Consider the following 15,047-nt stretch of genomic DNA (forward strand, 5'->3'; position numbering starts at 1 on the left):
AACCAAAAATTATTCAGACACCAGATATACTGTAGTTTTTAACTGTTGGGTGGAGGACACTATAGTTAATGTATGTAAGTGAGAATAGCAAAATAAAGTAAACTGTTCAGTGGACTACCAGTAAAATTGTTGGACCAAAATTATTCAGACACTTTGACCTGAGCATGTTTTGCTTAAGTGTTTTTTTCTTTAATTGCTAATGCGACCTTTTACACCACAGACTGAACAAAATGAAGCATTGCTTGGTAATTGGTTGACCTAAATTGGTTGACCTATTATCTAATTGGGTACTTAAATTTAACATCTGACAGCTGATTGGTTGATTGTAATCCATTACATACCTTTCTATCAAAATTATCTCACATTATCAAGATTAATTTGTTTCAGGTTAACTGTGAGTTCTTGTCATATTTTATTACCATTTTCTAAACTATAGTGAATAAACTGTGATAATGTTAGAAAATGTTGAAGTTTTGGTTTGACTGCATATGATGAGAGGGTAAAATGCGAACAGTGTCTCGCTAGAAGTGAAGACTGACCTCTGCGGGTCCCCAGATAACACTGATCAGGACAAAGGTCTAATTCCACAATGTGGCCAATGTGGATTAGGGGATTTGTAGGTATATGCCCCCTAAAATCTATCATCAAAATGATAATCGTCCCAGTCTCTTCTATTTGGGATGCACGAGAAAAGCTCTCTGCTAATTCCGCAGCTTATCTCCTGTGTTCGTTGGTCTAAGAAACAGCCTTGGATTTCCAAAGCCTGGATCTTTATCACACACTTTATTACCTTTGCATCTTTGTGGAAAGCCCTCGCAGAGGGGCTGGGGGGTAATCCTGTCAGTTTGCCTTTCATATTATCCAGCCGGCAGCGTGCCACAAGCCGGCCTCAAAAGATATCAGTCTCATAGAGGGTCCGGTCGCTGATCATCCACTACACATGATTATCACGCTGACACACATGGGATAGATAATCAAAAGGTGCTCATTTGAATGAATGAAAAAAGCACCCTTAAAAGCATTTAAAGGTGTCATGAACTGGCTTTTTTTTATTATTAATACTGTTTTCTGAGGTCAAGTTATTACGTTTGGCGTGGTTTTTACATTTAAAAACATCACAATGAATAAGTAATAGGCTATTTTCTATTTTCTATTTTTTTTTTTTTCCTGGTTTTGAGCCTCTCTCCTGGAATGCTCGGTTTTTATGGGTGTGCCGCACTGAAGACTTGGAAGTAAACGGCCACTGCTATGATTGGATAACAGTTTTGCATAATAATGAGTTTCGGCTCCCCCGTCAGTACATGTGGGGAATTGTTTTGAAAACTTCCAACGTGGAGAAACGGCAACCGGAATCCGCCCACAGGGCTCGCAAAATGTCTTTATCAAAAAAACACAATTATTTATCTCTCATCCACCCTCAATTAATATGAATGTTATTTTTTATTACTTGGCCCGCCCGATCTGTGGATATATCTGCAAACCGCGCATCACTAACACACACACACACAAGCCAAGCACGTGCATCAGCAAAACTTCACTGCAGACAAATCAGCATGTTCAAAACTTCCGCAACATAATCAGTAGATATCAAACGATCTGTAACAATGCAATACTATCACATATAAAACACATGTTTTTCTCACATAAGTGTGTTTCACCGTTCCTGTCAGATCCAATATAGAAGGCACGGCATTGTATTTTAATCTCAATATGTCTGCAAATCCAGTCTCGACCTGTATCTCGTTTACAAACAATTCCGCTGTGAAATGAAGCGAACAAACGTGCAATGTCTTGCGCACATGAACTGGAACTTCATTAAAAGCTACACTGTGTAACCTTTTTAGTTTATTCTTAGCTAAAAACACTTAGTTCTTTCAAAAATATATGTGCTCATTAATTTATATTTACTTATTTAAAGTAATAAAGTATTCTCGTAAATTTATAATATGCCATTGAAAATACATACGGGTGAGGGGTTCGAATGCCGGTCGCCATGTTGCCCCTCCATCTTGAAAATACATCAGCCAAAGAGGGACATACCCGTAAATTCAAGCTTCGCCTTTCGCGTTTTAACACTCGATGGCACTGTGTCGAATGTGGACGAGGTCGAACTGGAAGCCATATTAATCTTGGACTAAATCGGCCACCGTAGGAGTTAAAACGAAATCGGAATTGAGAGGAAGAGAAACTAATATTCACTGGATGGCCATATACCTTTTAACCGCTAGATGGGGGAAAATATCACACAGTGTAGCTTTAAAAATAAAGTTCAACCACACATTACTAATATTACAATCCGAAGGAAGCTTATGCAGCAACTGTGTTCTTCCACAACCAGGCACAGCGCAATATCTTGCTATCTTCGGCATGTTTATTGCTCGGTGGCGCGATCAGTTTAGCTCCACGGGTCAGTGGGCGGGCTTGAGGCGGTGTTTCACCACACGATGACGTCAAGGGTTGGCATATTCTGAGATCTCTCTTCTTCTGGGCCTGGTGTCAATAAAAGCTTTTCTTTGACTAACAAGGAAGTTTTCAGCTCTGAAACTTAAAGGATATTCTTATATCACGATGAACTTTTATATATCAAAGGCTGGATGAAAAGTTGATTTCTCAATTCATGAGCCCTTTAATAATCCTCTCTTTCTTCCCCTATTTTCCTCTTTCTCTCTCATTTCTTTAGTTGACTTTATAGGAGGGTTTGATTCATACGGTTACCAAGGGCCACAGAAGACATCACATTTGCAACTACAACCAATGTACATGTAAGTATCACAAACACAAATGCAAAGCAAACATAATTTTTTGCACACAGTCAATCTTATCTATCTATCTATCTATCTATCTATCTATCTATCTATCTATCTATCTATCTATCTATCTATCTATCTATCTATCTATCTATCTATCTATCTATCTATCTATCTATCTATCTATCATCTGTCTGTCTGTCTGTCTGTCTGTCAAATAAAACAATCAAAAATGTATATCATGTTATTGACAAACGCATGATTTTGTCGAATGAATACATCCTAATTTTATTTCTTATGTCACTGAACAAAAATCTTTTTTTCTTTTTTTTTTGAATAACTTTTACAGATTAGAATATCACAGCAAAATGTAAATAATGTATAATGACCCAAGCGTTTTGTGCTGAAGCTGTCGTCTGTAGACTCTTGTGCTCTCATGTGTTTGTGCTTGTGTCTGGGTGCACAACACTCTCTGTTCGACATGCTGGACATACTGCGAAGCGGTTTTATGAGAGGCGGTCCGTGACAGACCAGGAGCAAAACAAAACCCATAGGAGTATCTCTAGCGGAACATCTCTAAGAAATAATATCATTGTCAGTCTGGCTGGGATAATAGCTTAGGTCAATATTAGGGGAGGTGATCTGTTTGCTTAGTCTCTGTTGGCAGCTTAAATGTTTATGAGGAAGTAGTTGAATGCTCAGAGGTGGGACTGGGTGATCGTTGGGAGATTTAAGAGGATTTGGCTTATTGACACTGATCTATTGGTGATTGTGTTCTATAGAGTCAGCCTTTATGTCCACAATGCACTCCATTATGCCAGAAGGTGAGACAGCAATGTGATCAAAGCTTAGGCCAATGATTTATATAGAGACAGCTCTTTGATGGAAGACCAAACTGCTCTAAAGGAGGGTTTGGAGGAGTTACTGAAAATTAGGAAAATGCAATAAAACTATGCAGCAGATCTGTTTTATACTCTAGTCTGCCACCCATTCACAAAAATACTCTTAAAGACAGTAAATGTCTTTAATGTGGACAGCTTTAAGTAAGCCATTCGTAGGTTGATTTCCTCACACATTTAAATACAAGAACTATCAAAACATTAAACCAGCTGCTATAGCAACACTGGTGATCTATTTGTCCAGTCAATGGAAGATGGGGGTGGATTTGAGATGATACACTTCACTTTTAGCCAGGGTACTTATAGTTCACTAAAACTAAAGGATACGTTTACACGACAACAATGTACTAAAAACTGAAACGTTTATTTTATTTTATTTTTAAACATTTTGAAGAAAATTTACATTTTGATGAATCATTATGAATTATTATTTTATTTGTACACATTTTAAAAAAGAAGAAATTGAGAATAAAGTGCACAGATGAATCATGAACCATATTATTATGTGAATATATTTAAATTAATTGGAAAAATAATAATACATGTATTCCACTTCTCAAAAACTTTTGAACACTAGTATTTTTTCAAATATTAAAAAAAAATTTATTCAGCAAGTATGCATTCAATTGATCAAAATTGACTTTTATATTGGAAACACTTTACAGTAAGGGTTAATTTGTTAACATTAGTTAATGCGTTAATCTGCATGGAGAGAGCATTTTCTTGTGGTGCCCCCCTGAGCACTTGGTGCCCTACGTGCAGCGCATGATGCGCGTGGTGGGAGTGGCGACACTGACTATGTGCCATTCACCATGTAGAATATTGTAAATGTGTGAACAAGTGACCGTTTTTCACTGCAGCTTCAGTTTATAATATAGGGGATGGGATTCAGATTCTAGAGAGCAATTGATTGGACAGAAAATCTGATGAGAAGCTGAAGTGCAGCATGATGTCATCAAAATCGTTGTTCCAGTGAAAGACTGGAAGTTTTGAATGCTTATATCTTCCAAATAGATTACCTTAAAGGAACACTCCACTTTTTTTGAAAATAGGCTCATTTTACAAGTCCCCTAGAGTTAAATAGTTGAGTTTTACCGTTTTTGAATCCATTCAGCCAATCTTTGTATCTGGTGGTAGCACTTTTAGCATAGCTTAGCATACATCATTGATTCTAAACAGTCCATTAGCATCTCATTCAAAATATGACCAAAGACACTTTCAATATTTTTCCTATTTAAAACTTGACTCTTCTACAGTTACATTGTGTACTAAGACAAACTGAAAATGAAAAGTTGCGATTTTCTACACCTATATGGCTAGGAACTACTTTCTCATTCCTGCGTAATAGTCACGGATCTTCGCGGCCGTACCATGGCTGCAGCGGTGCAATGATTCGTTGGTATTCTGTGAAACATGGTGGTTGTATGGGCTACACCTTCGACTTACAATCACAGCCCTTTACAACACACAGAACCATGGCTAATCACACAGGTAGATCCACAACACAATTTGTCGGCTGCAAGCCTGAAACTTTCTCTGCAACTACACGAACTTAGTGCCGGTCACATTGAAAGTTACCTAGCTGGGGGCTACTTTCAGGCGCTGTAATATCATTGCGCTGCTGCAGCCATGGTACTGCCACGAAGATCCGCGACTATTAATCAGGAATGAGAAAGTAGTTCCTAGCCATATAGGTGTAGAAAATCGCAACTTTTCATTTTCAGTTGGTCTTAGCACACGATGTAACTGTAGAAGAGTCAAGTTTTAAATAGGAAAAATATTGAAAGTGTCTTTGGTCATTTTTTGAATGAGGTGCTAATGGACTGATCAGAATCAATGATATATGCTAAGCTATGCTAAAAGTGCTACCGCCAGATACAAAGATCGGCTGAATGGATTCAAAAACGGTAAAACTCAACTATTTAACTCTAGGGGACTTGTAAAATGAGCCTATTTTCAAAAAAAGTGGAGTGTTCCTTTAAGGCTAAAGCCAAAAAACCTTTTTGATTTCATGGTGAAACAATTTTAACTTTAAAAATGTATTCGTAAATGTAGAAATTAAGTTTGACTAATGAAGAAAAGACTAATGCAGTTTACTAATGTCAACAAATTAAACCTTATCGTAAAGTGTTACGATTGCTACAAGAAAACATCCATTTCAAATAAATACTATTCTTTCGAACTTTCTATTAATCAAAGAATACTGAAAAAACTGCATAATGGTTTCCACAAAAAATATTACAGTTTAGAAAAATATTAAATATAAAATGTAAGAAATAAATTACATTTTTAAATACATTAAAATAGAAGTTATTTTAAATTGCAATAATATTTTCCAATATTACAGTTTGTACTGTATTTTTGATCAAATAAATGCAGCCTAGGTGACATATTTCAAAAAATCTTAATACACATGATATAGTACGTGATTTTCTGGATTATTTCTTCACAAGCTTCCTCAAGGGAAACCTTAATGTGACAAACTATAAGTCTGTATTATTGGTAAATCAACTCAGTCCCTTGCTATTTAAATCCATATGGGGTCTACTTTCTGATCGCATGTCACTGCCAGGATTCCAGTCAGCTTTTTTTCCTGTGTCTGGACTGTGGCACTGGGCAGCTCAGCTGTGTCCTTCCTTCCCTGGAGGATGGCGGGGAATGTTCCGGCTGGTATTTTGCCGTCAGTGTCACTTGTGTGCCAAAACTAGTGACAGGCACATTTGGACCCCCGCCATATGTTTTCACATCAGTTGGGCTGATCTCACCCACAGGCCAAAGACGACTTTAGATGATGCCTGTAACGGTATGTTGTTATGTGAAGAAGGAGGCGGGAACCGGAGAACGTTCAACAAACTTTAACCTTAAAATAAACAAAATGAAAGTAAAAGCAGCAGCCTCCTCACGGACGGCTGCCACGAGCACACACATAGTAAAACATGAACAAAACACAACATAAAGTCCAGGCCTTGTCCTCTCTCGTCCTTCACTGTCGTCGCTCCTCCTTTTAATGCGTCCGAGCTCCTCCGCAGCTGCCGCTCATTATCACTCTCCACCGCCCTCGTCCCGTTCTCACAGCCCCTCGGCCTCGCTGCTTGCCACATACCCCTATCGGCCCTTGCAGGCCGCAGAAAAGGAGCCGGAAGCATGACGAGAGTGGGGAGAGAGGAGAAAAAAATCTTGGTCCAGTTACCGGACACACTGGCGCTCGGTCTTTAGCCAGCCGAGAGGCTCTTCCTCGGCAATGGCTCCTCCAGCTGAGGGCAGCCGGAAGTGAGTCCCGCGGTCCCTGCTCCACCCCATCATGGCGGACGGCAGCAGGCTCCGGCCCACGGCAAACGCCGCCGACTCCTCCGCTCCCTCTCGGACGGTAGCCACCCCACCTCGACCCAGGAGCACGGCAACAATCTCTCCGTCCCATTCGCGGTCTTCCCTTGTCCTTCACTGTTGTCGCTCCTCCTTTTATGTGTCCGAGTTCCTCCATGAGACACAAGACCGGTGCGGCATGCAGCTGGCTCTCATTATCATACACCACCGGCCTCGTCCCGTTCTCACGGTCCCTCTGCCTCGCTGCTTGCCACAATGCCATAGAGTGAACCAAAGTTGAAGTTATATATATATTTATTAAATATTTTTTGGTGCCGCTTCATTACTCCATGCATTTCCATTTTCTGCGCCCAATGTTTACAGCAGAACGGTGCAATTACATGGGCTTTTAGATCAGTGACAAGTAACAATGCTTTATGCAACTCCATCCTCGTCTTCTGGGAACAGATGCTGTAAAATTGGGATTAATGAGGATTACATAGAAACCAGAGAAAGACTACAGAGAAAATTAATTATTCTCTTAAAGAACCGTACCCCCTCTGTACCCACGGGTGCTCCCCTAGTCTTATTTGGTGAAAGAGTCTTATTGAAGATCCACTGAATATTCACTGTCAGCCAGTGTTTTGTATTTATTACATGGCCGGCTGACTAAATCATTCTGTCACGTCATGAGTCTCTTGCCTTTGTAAATGTCAGACTCTCACTTTTCCATAATGCATTGGAGTGCTTTGAATGGCAGGTCCATCCATAAGCAGATGGCATATTTTGATATTTCAGGGAGTTTTTCTAAGCGTGCTTCTGTGAAAGCATGTGCGTGTGTGTGGTTTAGTGCGTTCTGAGATTCAGTGTGGAGAAAAATAGAATAATGAAAAGTGGAAAAGGTCACAGCTAATAATTAGTTAGAAGGGCAAGACAACATGAGAAAACTGAAATGAAATGAATAGAACTCACTCAGAAGCCCTTTAACACAATGCAAAAAACCCACAATTAGGCCTATCCATCCATCCATCCATCCATCCATCATCTTCCGCTTATCCGGGACCGGGTCGCAGGGCAACAGCCTAAGCAGAGACGCCCAGACTTCCCTCTCCCTAGACACTTCCTCCAGCTCTTCCGGGGGAATACCGAGGTGTTCCCAGGCCAGCCGGGAGACATAATCCCTCCAGCGTGTTCTAGGTCTTCCCCGGGGTCTCCTCCTGGTGGGACGTGCCCGGAACACCTCCCCGGGAAGGCGTCCAGGAGGCATCCGAAAGCTGGCTCCTCTCAATGTGGAGGAGCAACGGCTCTACTCTGAGCTCCTCCTGAGTGACAGAGCTTCTCACCCTATCTCTAAGAGAGCATCCAGCCACCCTGCGGAGAAAGCTCATTTCGGCCGCCTGTATCCAGGATCTTACAGTGTAGGCCTACAGTGGCTCTAAAAAGTACTTGGACTTACAGATCACACATAGTATGCAATTTTAAAGGTTACTCGTTTGGTTTTGACGGTCTCCTAGGTTTAGATGCATCAAAAAATACTTTAATTTTCTCATAAACCACATCGCTGCATTGCTTTTTTCGCAGTGTCTGAAACGGTTCGATAAAGGATTCGTCTCTCTAAACCCCTCCTTCCCGAGAGCCTACTCTGCTCTGATTGGTCAGACGGCCTAGTCTGTTGTGATTGGTCTACTGTTTTACGCGTGTGTAAGAAAAGAAACACCCTTTACCATATCTGAATTTCAGCTCCAGAGGTTTCCTCAGCGCTTGATACACAGGGATACGAACAGTAACAATGGTGTTGGTTTTACCGTATCAATTCAAACCTGAGTCTTCATGCTTTGGAAGTGTATGTGAGGTGAATCTGCTTCCACAGCACAGAAAACAGCGTCTTCTTGACGCGTCGACAACATGAAGCAAACTCTTCCAGGCCTTAGCTACAACTACCGTGTTTGAGGGTGGATCAAGGTAGACATTGTTCACAGGCAGCCAATGACAACCATAGGCTTGCATTAAGCAAATTTGTAACAAACCAGGTTTTTGCAGAAAGTGAGAGCGGAATTACTGTCGACTAATTTCATTCAGTTCAGAATTGGTTCTTTCTTTTAGGAGACAATAACTCCGTTTATTGGGCACTTTGATCTTTGGAACTTTGCAGACCTTTTACATTCACAAACAGCTGTATTACACACTACATGAAAGGGAATATCCGAACAAGCATAAAAGGGGCCCTTTAATGTATGAATTTCACTGCATTAGATTCAAAGTATCAAAGTGTTATCTGCCAATTAACTATAAGTGTAACCACATGTGTGCTTCACATCACAACTCCCACTAGCATTTGACATCCAGAAAGTATCCAGATATTTTTTGTCTTTGTTTAATAATATATTTAATAATGTGCTTTGCCTTGATGTGATTGTGTTCAGCATCCTTTTGCATCCTTCTCATTCTAACTGAGAGAGCACTTTTTAAAGTTTCCCAAAAAATATTGTATTCCAAATGTATCTTTGATTGTTAGTAGTAAAAATGGTTTACTTAATATGCTGTGGCAGAGACTCGTGCCACTCAAAATATGACTTCCCCTCAAAAAAACAAACAAATCAAAGATGGTCTTTTGCAAAAAACATTACACATTTTTAAAAAATCACATATTAAAATGGGGTTTAATCCGGGATCTGTTTGCATGCTACACTAAACACAAACTGTACAATGAAATTGCCATTCAAAAGCATTTGTTGTGTGTGTTTTTTTAATAGTAATACCTTTTGCTTTGATATTCTGTTAGCTAATGCAGTCATTCATACATTTGAACTTTTCCCCCGCCATTGACAGATATTTCCGTAATTTATGAGACAACGCTTCCCTGCCATTGATGGAAATTTCCGGCTTTCCGTGTTTATACTGTTATTCAGTAGAGGGAGCTATGACACATCTTCTGAAAGAGTACTGAATCTCATCATCAAAAGATGAAGTGAAGAAGAAGCAGAAACAAGGGATAGCATACGTTAGCAGCAGATGCATATGTAAAATAACGCGATCATCAACATTAAATGATGTTTTATTAAACAAAGTTCGGGAGGAGCACGTTCAGATAATTGACACAGGTGGAGAGTACTCAGCTAATCAACAAAGAGGTGTATATATACGCAGCCGTCTCACCTCCATTTTGTTGACAGTTCATCAGCATCCCTCCACCACCCCTTCTCCACGTTTCTGCTCTTTTAGTTCTAACCACTTACATACGGGGGGTACTCTGGGTTCGGGCCAAAGACCGAGCTCGAAGCCCTCCCCCCGGACAGCACGCCAAATACGCATTAAATTTACTCTATGAATTATATGTAAGTGTGAACTCGTGAAACAGCATATAAATCAAAACTGCCTAATGTTGCTGAATTAAATGTCGAACCCACAAAGAGATATAGGAATGTACAGGCTTTGGGGGTGTTGATGGACTCTATCTACTCAATCTATGTTTTGATCATCATTCTGAATTCATTAGTTCTCAGCTTTTTGCTCAAAATGTTGCTTTTTTTTAAATAAAACTTACCCACATTCAAGTGTTAAAGGCACAACATGTAAGATTTTTGGATTAAAATATCCAAAAACCAATAGAACAATGTAATATACTTGTGTTCTTGCATTATCCCAAATGTTTCTAAGAATGTTTAAATCCAGAGAAATAAGCTATTTTAACCAGATCATCTATCAATGACATCCTACCCGCGTTACCCTCGATTTTATTTTGTAGAAACCATGGAAACACCAAAGATGCTTTAGTATATTGTGTTTTATTAGACAGGTGAGCAACTGTTTGGATACATTCATCTGCAGAAAAAACGATTTTTATATAGCTCAACATAGTCTTATTGTTTAAATCTTGTTTTCTTGATTTACTGCGCGTACCATGTTTTACCATGCCTAATATCCATCTATATGTCTCATAGTAGCCAGCGAGTGAACGCACAGAGAAGCATTATAACATAACTTTCAACACACTCAAATGTATCTAATATGACCAAACAGCGCTGCGTTACCCCACATATGCATCAGCGGAAGAAGCGGAAGTGGTCATCTGCGGCATAATAAAAGCTCCACTGCTCTCAAGCCATGTTTCACGCTTGTTTCTCATTAGCAATCGCTCCAGCAATTGTTCGTTCCACTCCAACGGCTTTCAGCCACACCCTGCTTCATACTACAATAACATTAATAAATCTTTAATACATTTAATTCTTTAATACATTCATCCATGAATAGGATTTCTGCCCGAGTTCCGTTGGGTTCTTTTCCATCGGCTGTAGAGTTGAAGACAACAACTCCCATGATGCCGCAAAATCCAGGCATCATCAAGCCACGTCTTTGTTTCGAACAAGCAACCTCTAGCGGGGAAAATTGCATATTGTGCCTTTAAGCAAGAATAAAACGTGTTTTTTTGTTTTGTTTTTTAAAGCAGAGGGTCTGTTCTTTCTTTTGATATATTGCATGTTCAGATATTCATGTTACAAAATATTCTGGGGGCTATGAAAATTTTGTCAAAATGATCAAAAATGGTATATAATTATAAAAAATAAATAAAAAACGCTGACAGGGAAAGAGTTAATGTTGTTTATGTGCCTAAATATTAGAGATTTTTTGTGCCAAGACAAAAAAATGCTTTGTTTCACTCAGCTGACCTTAATCAAGCAGTCAGTCTGATGTTTTATTACATGCACTGTATATCATTTTTCATACTGTTTCGAACAGTCTTTAACATTTGTTTTTCGTCTCTCACAGGTCAAAGTAAAGGATACCTGCCTTATCAGCCAATCAACATGATGAACTGATGTTTGAACTTGTCTTTCTACGTAAATGTCTTAACATGATAGTGTCTTACGGACTGTCGGAGGAACACGGAACCGACGCTTTAACCTCAAAGACTCGAGCAACAGAGTGGATTTTCTTTGTCTACACCCAGCCCTTCCTCCTCCAGAGCACGAGAGCACCCTCGTGTGGCCGAACCCCCTCAGCAGACTCTCGTCTCATTGCGGCCATTAGCAGAGCAAAACGGAGGAGCAGACTGCATCTATGTCTACGGACAGATCTGCAATAAGAAAGGCTTGGAAACGTGCAATGGACCGAGTGGATATAGTGTCAGCGCGTCTGACTGACTTTCACGGAATCCATCCATACTTAAAGAATGTTCATTAGCCAGTCAGTATGATATTAGTTATCTAGTCCTCCAGTCCTTCAAACGGTGACTGGAGCGGAGAGTCATTATTCCGGTTGTTTACAAAGGGTTATTCCAAGCAAGCATTGGGATTACCTTCGGTGTTTAATTGCAACCCAAGTAGTTTTTCTTCTCTCTCCTGGATGTACTCGTCTTGAAAGTGCCAAGAACAGTTAAGAAAAAAAAAAAACCAGTAAAAAATCAGTAGCTGCTAAGAGATTCATATTTTTTGGAGTTAAACGACAGTCCTAAAAAAATACCTATGAGTTTATCCGTTCGACGTCACCATGGGATTCAGCCGTATTTGTTTGCATGAGGTGTCAAAATCTGTTGCGTATTTAATATCTTTCAGCTAGACATAGGCCGACCTTGGAAGGGGTAACAGTTGGCCTACAGCGACTGTCCTTTCTCCGAAAGGTTACTTGTGAATATTGTTGTTTTTTAAGACGGTGTTGAGTCTTGTTAACAAGATAACGAATAGAAAACCAATTGTAACTTCTTTCTATTTTAAGCCTTTTTTAACATGTGTGCCAGTGTTCACTCTTTTCTAGTAGACTAATAATTTGTTATGCCGTGTAAGTGGGCCTTTCTTTTTCGATATACCTGTACATATTGAGGGGGGATAGGGATAGAGATGCAGTATTTCTAGTGATGTGATGTGCGAGGAGGTGTGTGGAAGAGTCTACTCGGGTTAAGACGTTTTGTTTTGTGTAGTAACAGGAACCCAAGAATAACTCTATATCATTAATTAAAGCAATTAAAGCAATTGTTCCCCAACTTTTGTGCGAGAGGTTAGAATTGCGCAAAATGCTGAAGCTGTTCAGGTGTTTCCCCTGGATTTTTCTGTGCTGTATGGCTTCTTTTGTAACCGGCTTCCTGAATGAATATCAAGGAACGAGTTTCTTTTTGTGCTGCACTTTCAATCGCCTAAAATACTGCGCATATTGTAGCCCTTGGATGATGCGTGAAAGCGTGAAATGTCTTCATTTCGGTCAAACTACCATGCCAAACACAGCTGAATAACGCATTTTCCCCTTCCTTAACAGATAAAGGATGATGAAATATGTATTTCTCCACTGTATATTATCTTTTCCCTTGAACTGATTCTAGTAACTGTGTGGGGTTGACATATATCTGCGGTTTGGTGTAGAGAAAGTGCCTAAAATGACATCCTGTGAACATTCCAATAAATGGCAATCTGCTCTCACCCAGGACGGCTGTACATAAACAGAGGGTCTGACTGAGCTGTGTTTAATCAAACCCCTTGTGAACTGCACTGGCAAAGCTAAGTGGCTTTGATAATTAATAAAGATATTTTAGCCGCACCACTCTCCAGAACTCACTGGCCAATAATTCCCTGCGGTCTTTGTGCATCCGACTCAATATGGAGTGACGTTTGAATGGGTAATGCGATTCAATAAGAATGATGACACTTGGAAAGGAAACCTGTATGGGTATATCTCACAAAACCTTTCAAAAACATATATTTAGGTTATATTTCAACCCCAAAATCAAAATATAGAGAAAATATATATTTTGCTGCTTAAAAAATTTGACTTTATTTTGTTATTAGTTTTATTAATACATGGAATGAATTTATAATGTATCATAATTTATAATATGTGATCCTGGACCACAAAACCAGCCATCCAACAAGTCGCACAGGTATATTTGTGGCAATAGCCAACAACACATTGTATGGGTCAAAATTATAGATTTTTCTTTTATGCCAAAAATCATTAGGATATTAAGTAAAAATAATGTTCCATGAAGATAATTTGTCAATATCCTACCGTAAATGTACGTAATATTGCCAACTTTAAAGGCAATTTTCTCAATATTTAGATTTTTTTGCCCCCTCAGATTCCAGATTTTCAAATAGTTGTATCTCGACCAAATATTGTCCTATCCTAACAAACCATACATCAATGAAAAGCTTATTCTTATTAATTCAGCTTTCAGATGATGTATAAATATCAATTTAAAAAAAATTGTACCCTTATGATTGGTTTTGTGGTCCAGGGACACATATTATTTATTTTATTGCTATTTATAGATTATTACTGTAATAATAATGATTATTAAATTGTAATCGCATACTCATTGCTGTGATGCAAAAATAAGAATATAAAAAGTTTTATATTACAGTAATGAGAATCACCATTGACCATTTTGGGGGGAAAAACATCTGTATGAATTATGGTAATGAGAAGGAAATTGCAGGAACTGTCATAACAGTAATGTTGCTATATATATATATGTGTGGTTGAGAGAGAGAGAGAGAGAGAGAGAGAGAGAGAGAGAGAGAGAGAGAGAGAGAGAGAGAGAGAGAGAGAGAGAGAGAGAGAGAGAGAGAGAGAGAGAGAGAGAGAGAGAGAGAGAGAGAGAGAGAGAGAGAGAGAGAGAGATGTTTTTTTTGTTTTTGAAATTTGTCAATCGTGATTCTCATTAGATTCTCATTACTAAATATATATATATATTAAGCGTTTTGTATTTTATCTTTGGGGATTTTGGGGTGAAATCTGACCTGGACATCTTCTCAAGCGATTTGCCTATATATATACTGTGTATATATATACAATATATATATAGCCAATTCCAGATGAGCGAGTCTTACATCCGTCTGTCTGCTGTACGAGTGACTTTTAAGACATTTGTAAATACATCCTGATTCAACATGGTGCTTGATTAGACTTTATTATAATGAATAAACAGGGCGAAGTTAAAGCAACAAAAAAAAAAGTGTTCTGGTTCTCAATATACTTGCAAGACACAGCTTATGTGAGATTTACCCTGCATTAATACATGCAAAACAAGAAATTTGATCATCCCAATTATTGAGCTGAAAGAAACCTGAATGAAAATGAATATCCTCCAAAAATCTTGCATGATGCTTCT

General features: G+C 39.0%; 1 protein-coding gene across 2 annotated transcripts in view; it reads left to right on the forward strand.

The window, feature by feature from the left end:
- Positions 1-13,476, forward strand: part of nkain2 (sodium/potassium transporting ATPase interacting 2) — a gene marked incomplete at its 3' end in the record, with an annotated part of 246,288 nt that extends 232,812 nt beyond the window's left edge. The window contains exons 6-7 of one of the 2 annotated variants that reach the window (XM_079830960.1): positions 2,681-2,762; positions 11,717-13,476. In XM_079830960.1, the coding sequence (XP_079687086.1) occupies positions 2,681-2,762; positions 11,717-11,726 (92 nt within the window). Of the gene's footprint in view, positions 1-2,680; positions 2,767-11,716 lie in introns of those variants that run through there. The other variant, XM_079830961.1, reaches the window with a different exon arrangement.
- Positions 13,477-15,047: the final 1,571 nt, after the last annotated feature.

The sequence above is a fragment of the Gobio gobio genome (genome assembly GCF_949357685.1).
Source record: "Gobio gobio genome assembly, chromosome: 12".
Taxonomy (NCBI): Eukaryota; Metazoa; Chordata; class Actinopteri; order Cypriniformes; family Gobionidae; genus Gobio; species Gobio gobio.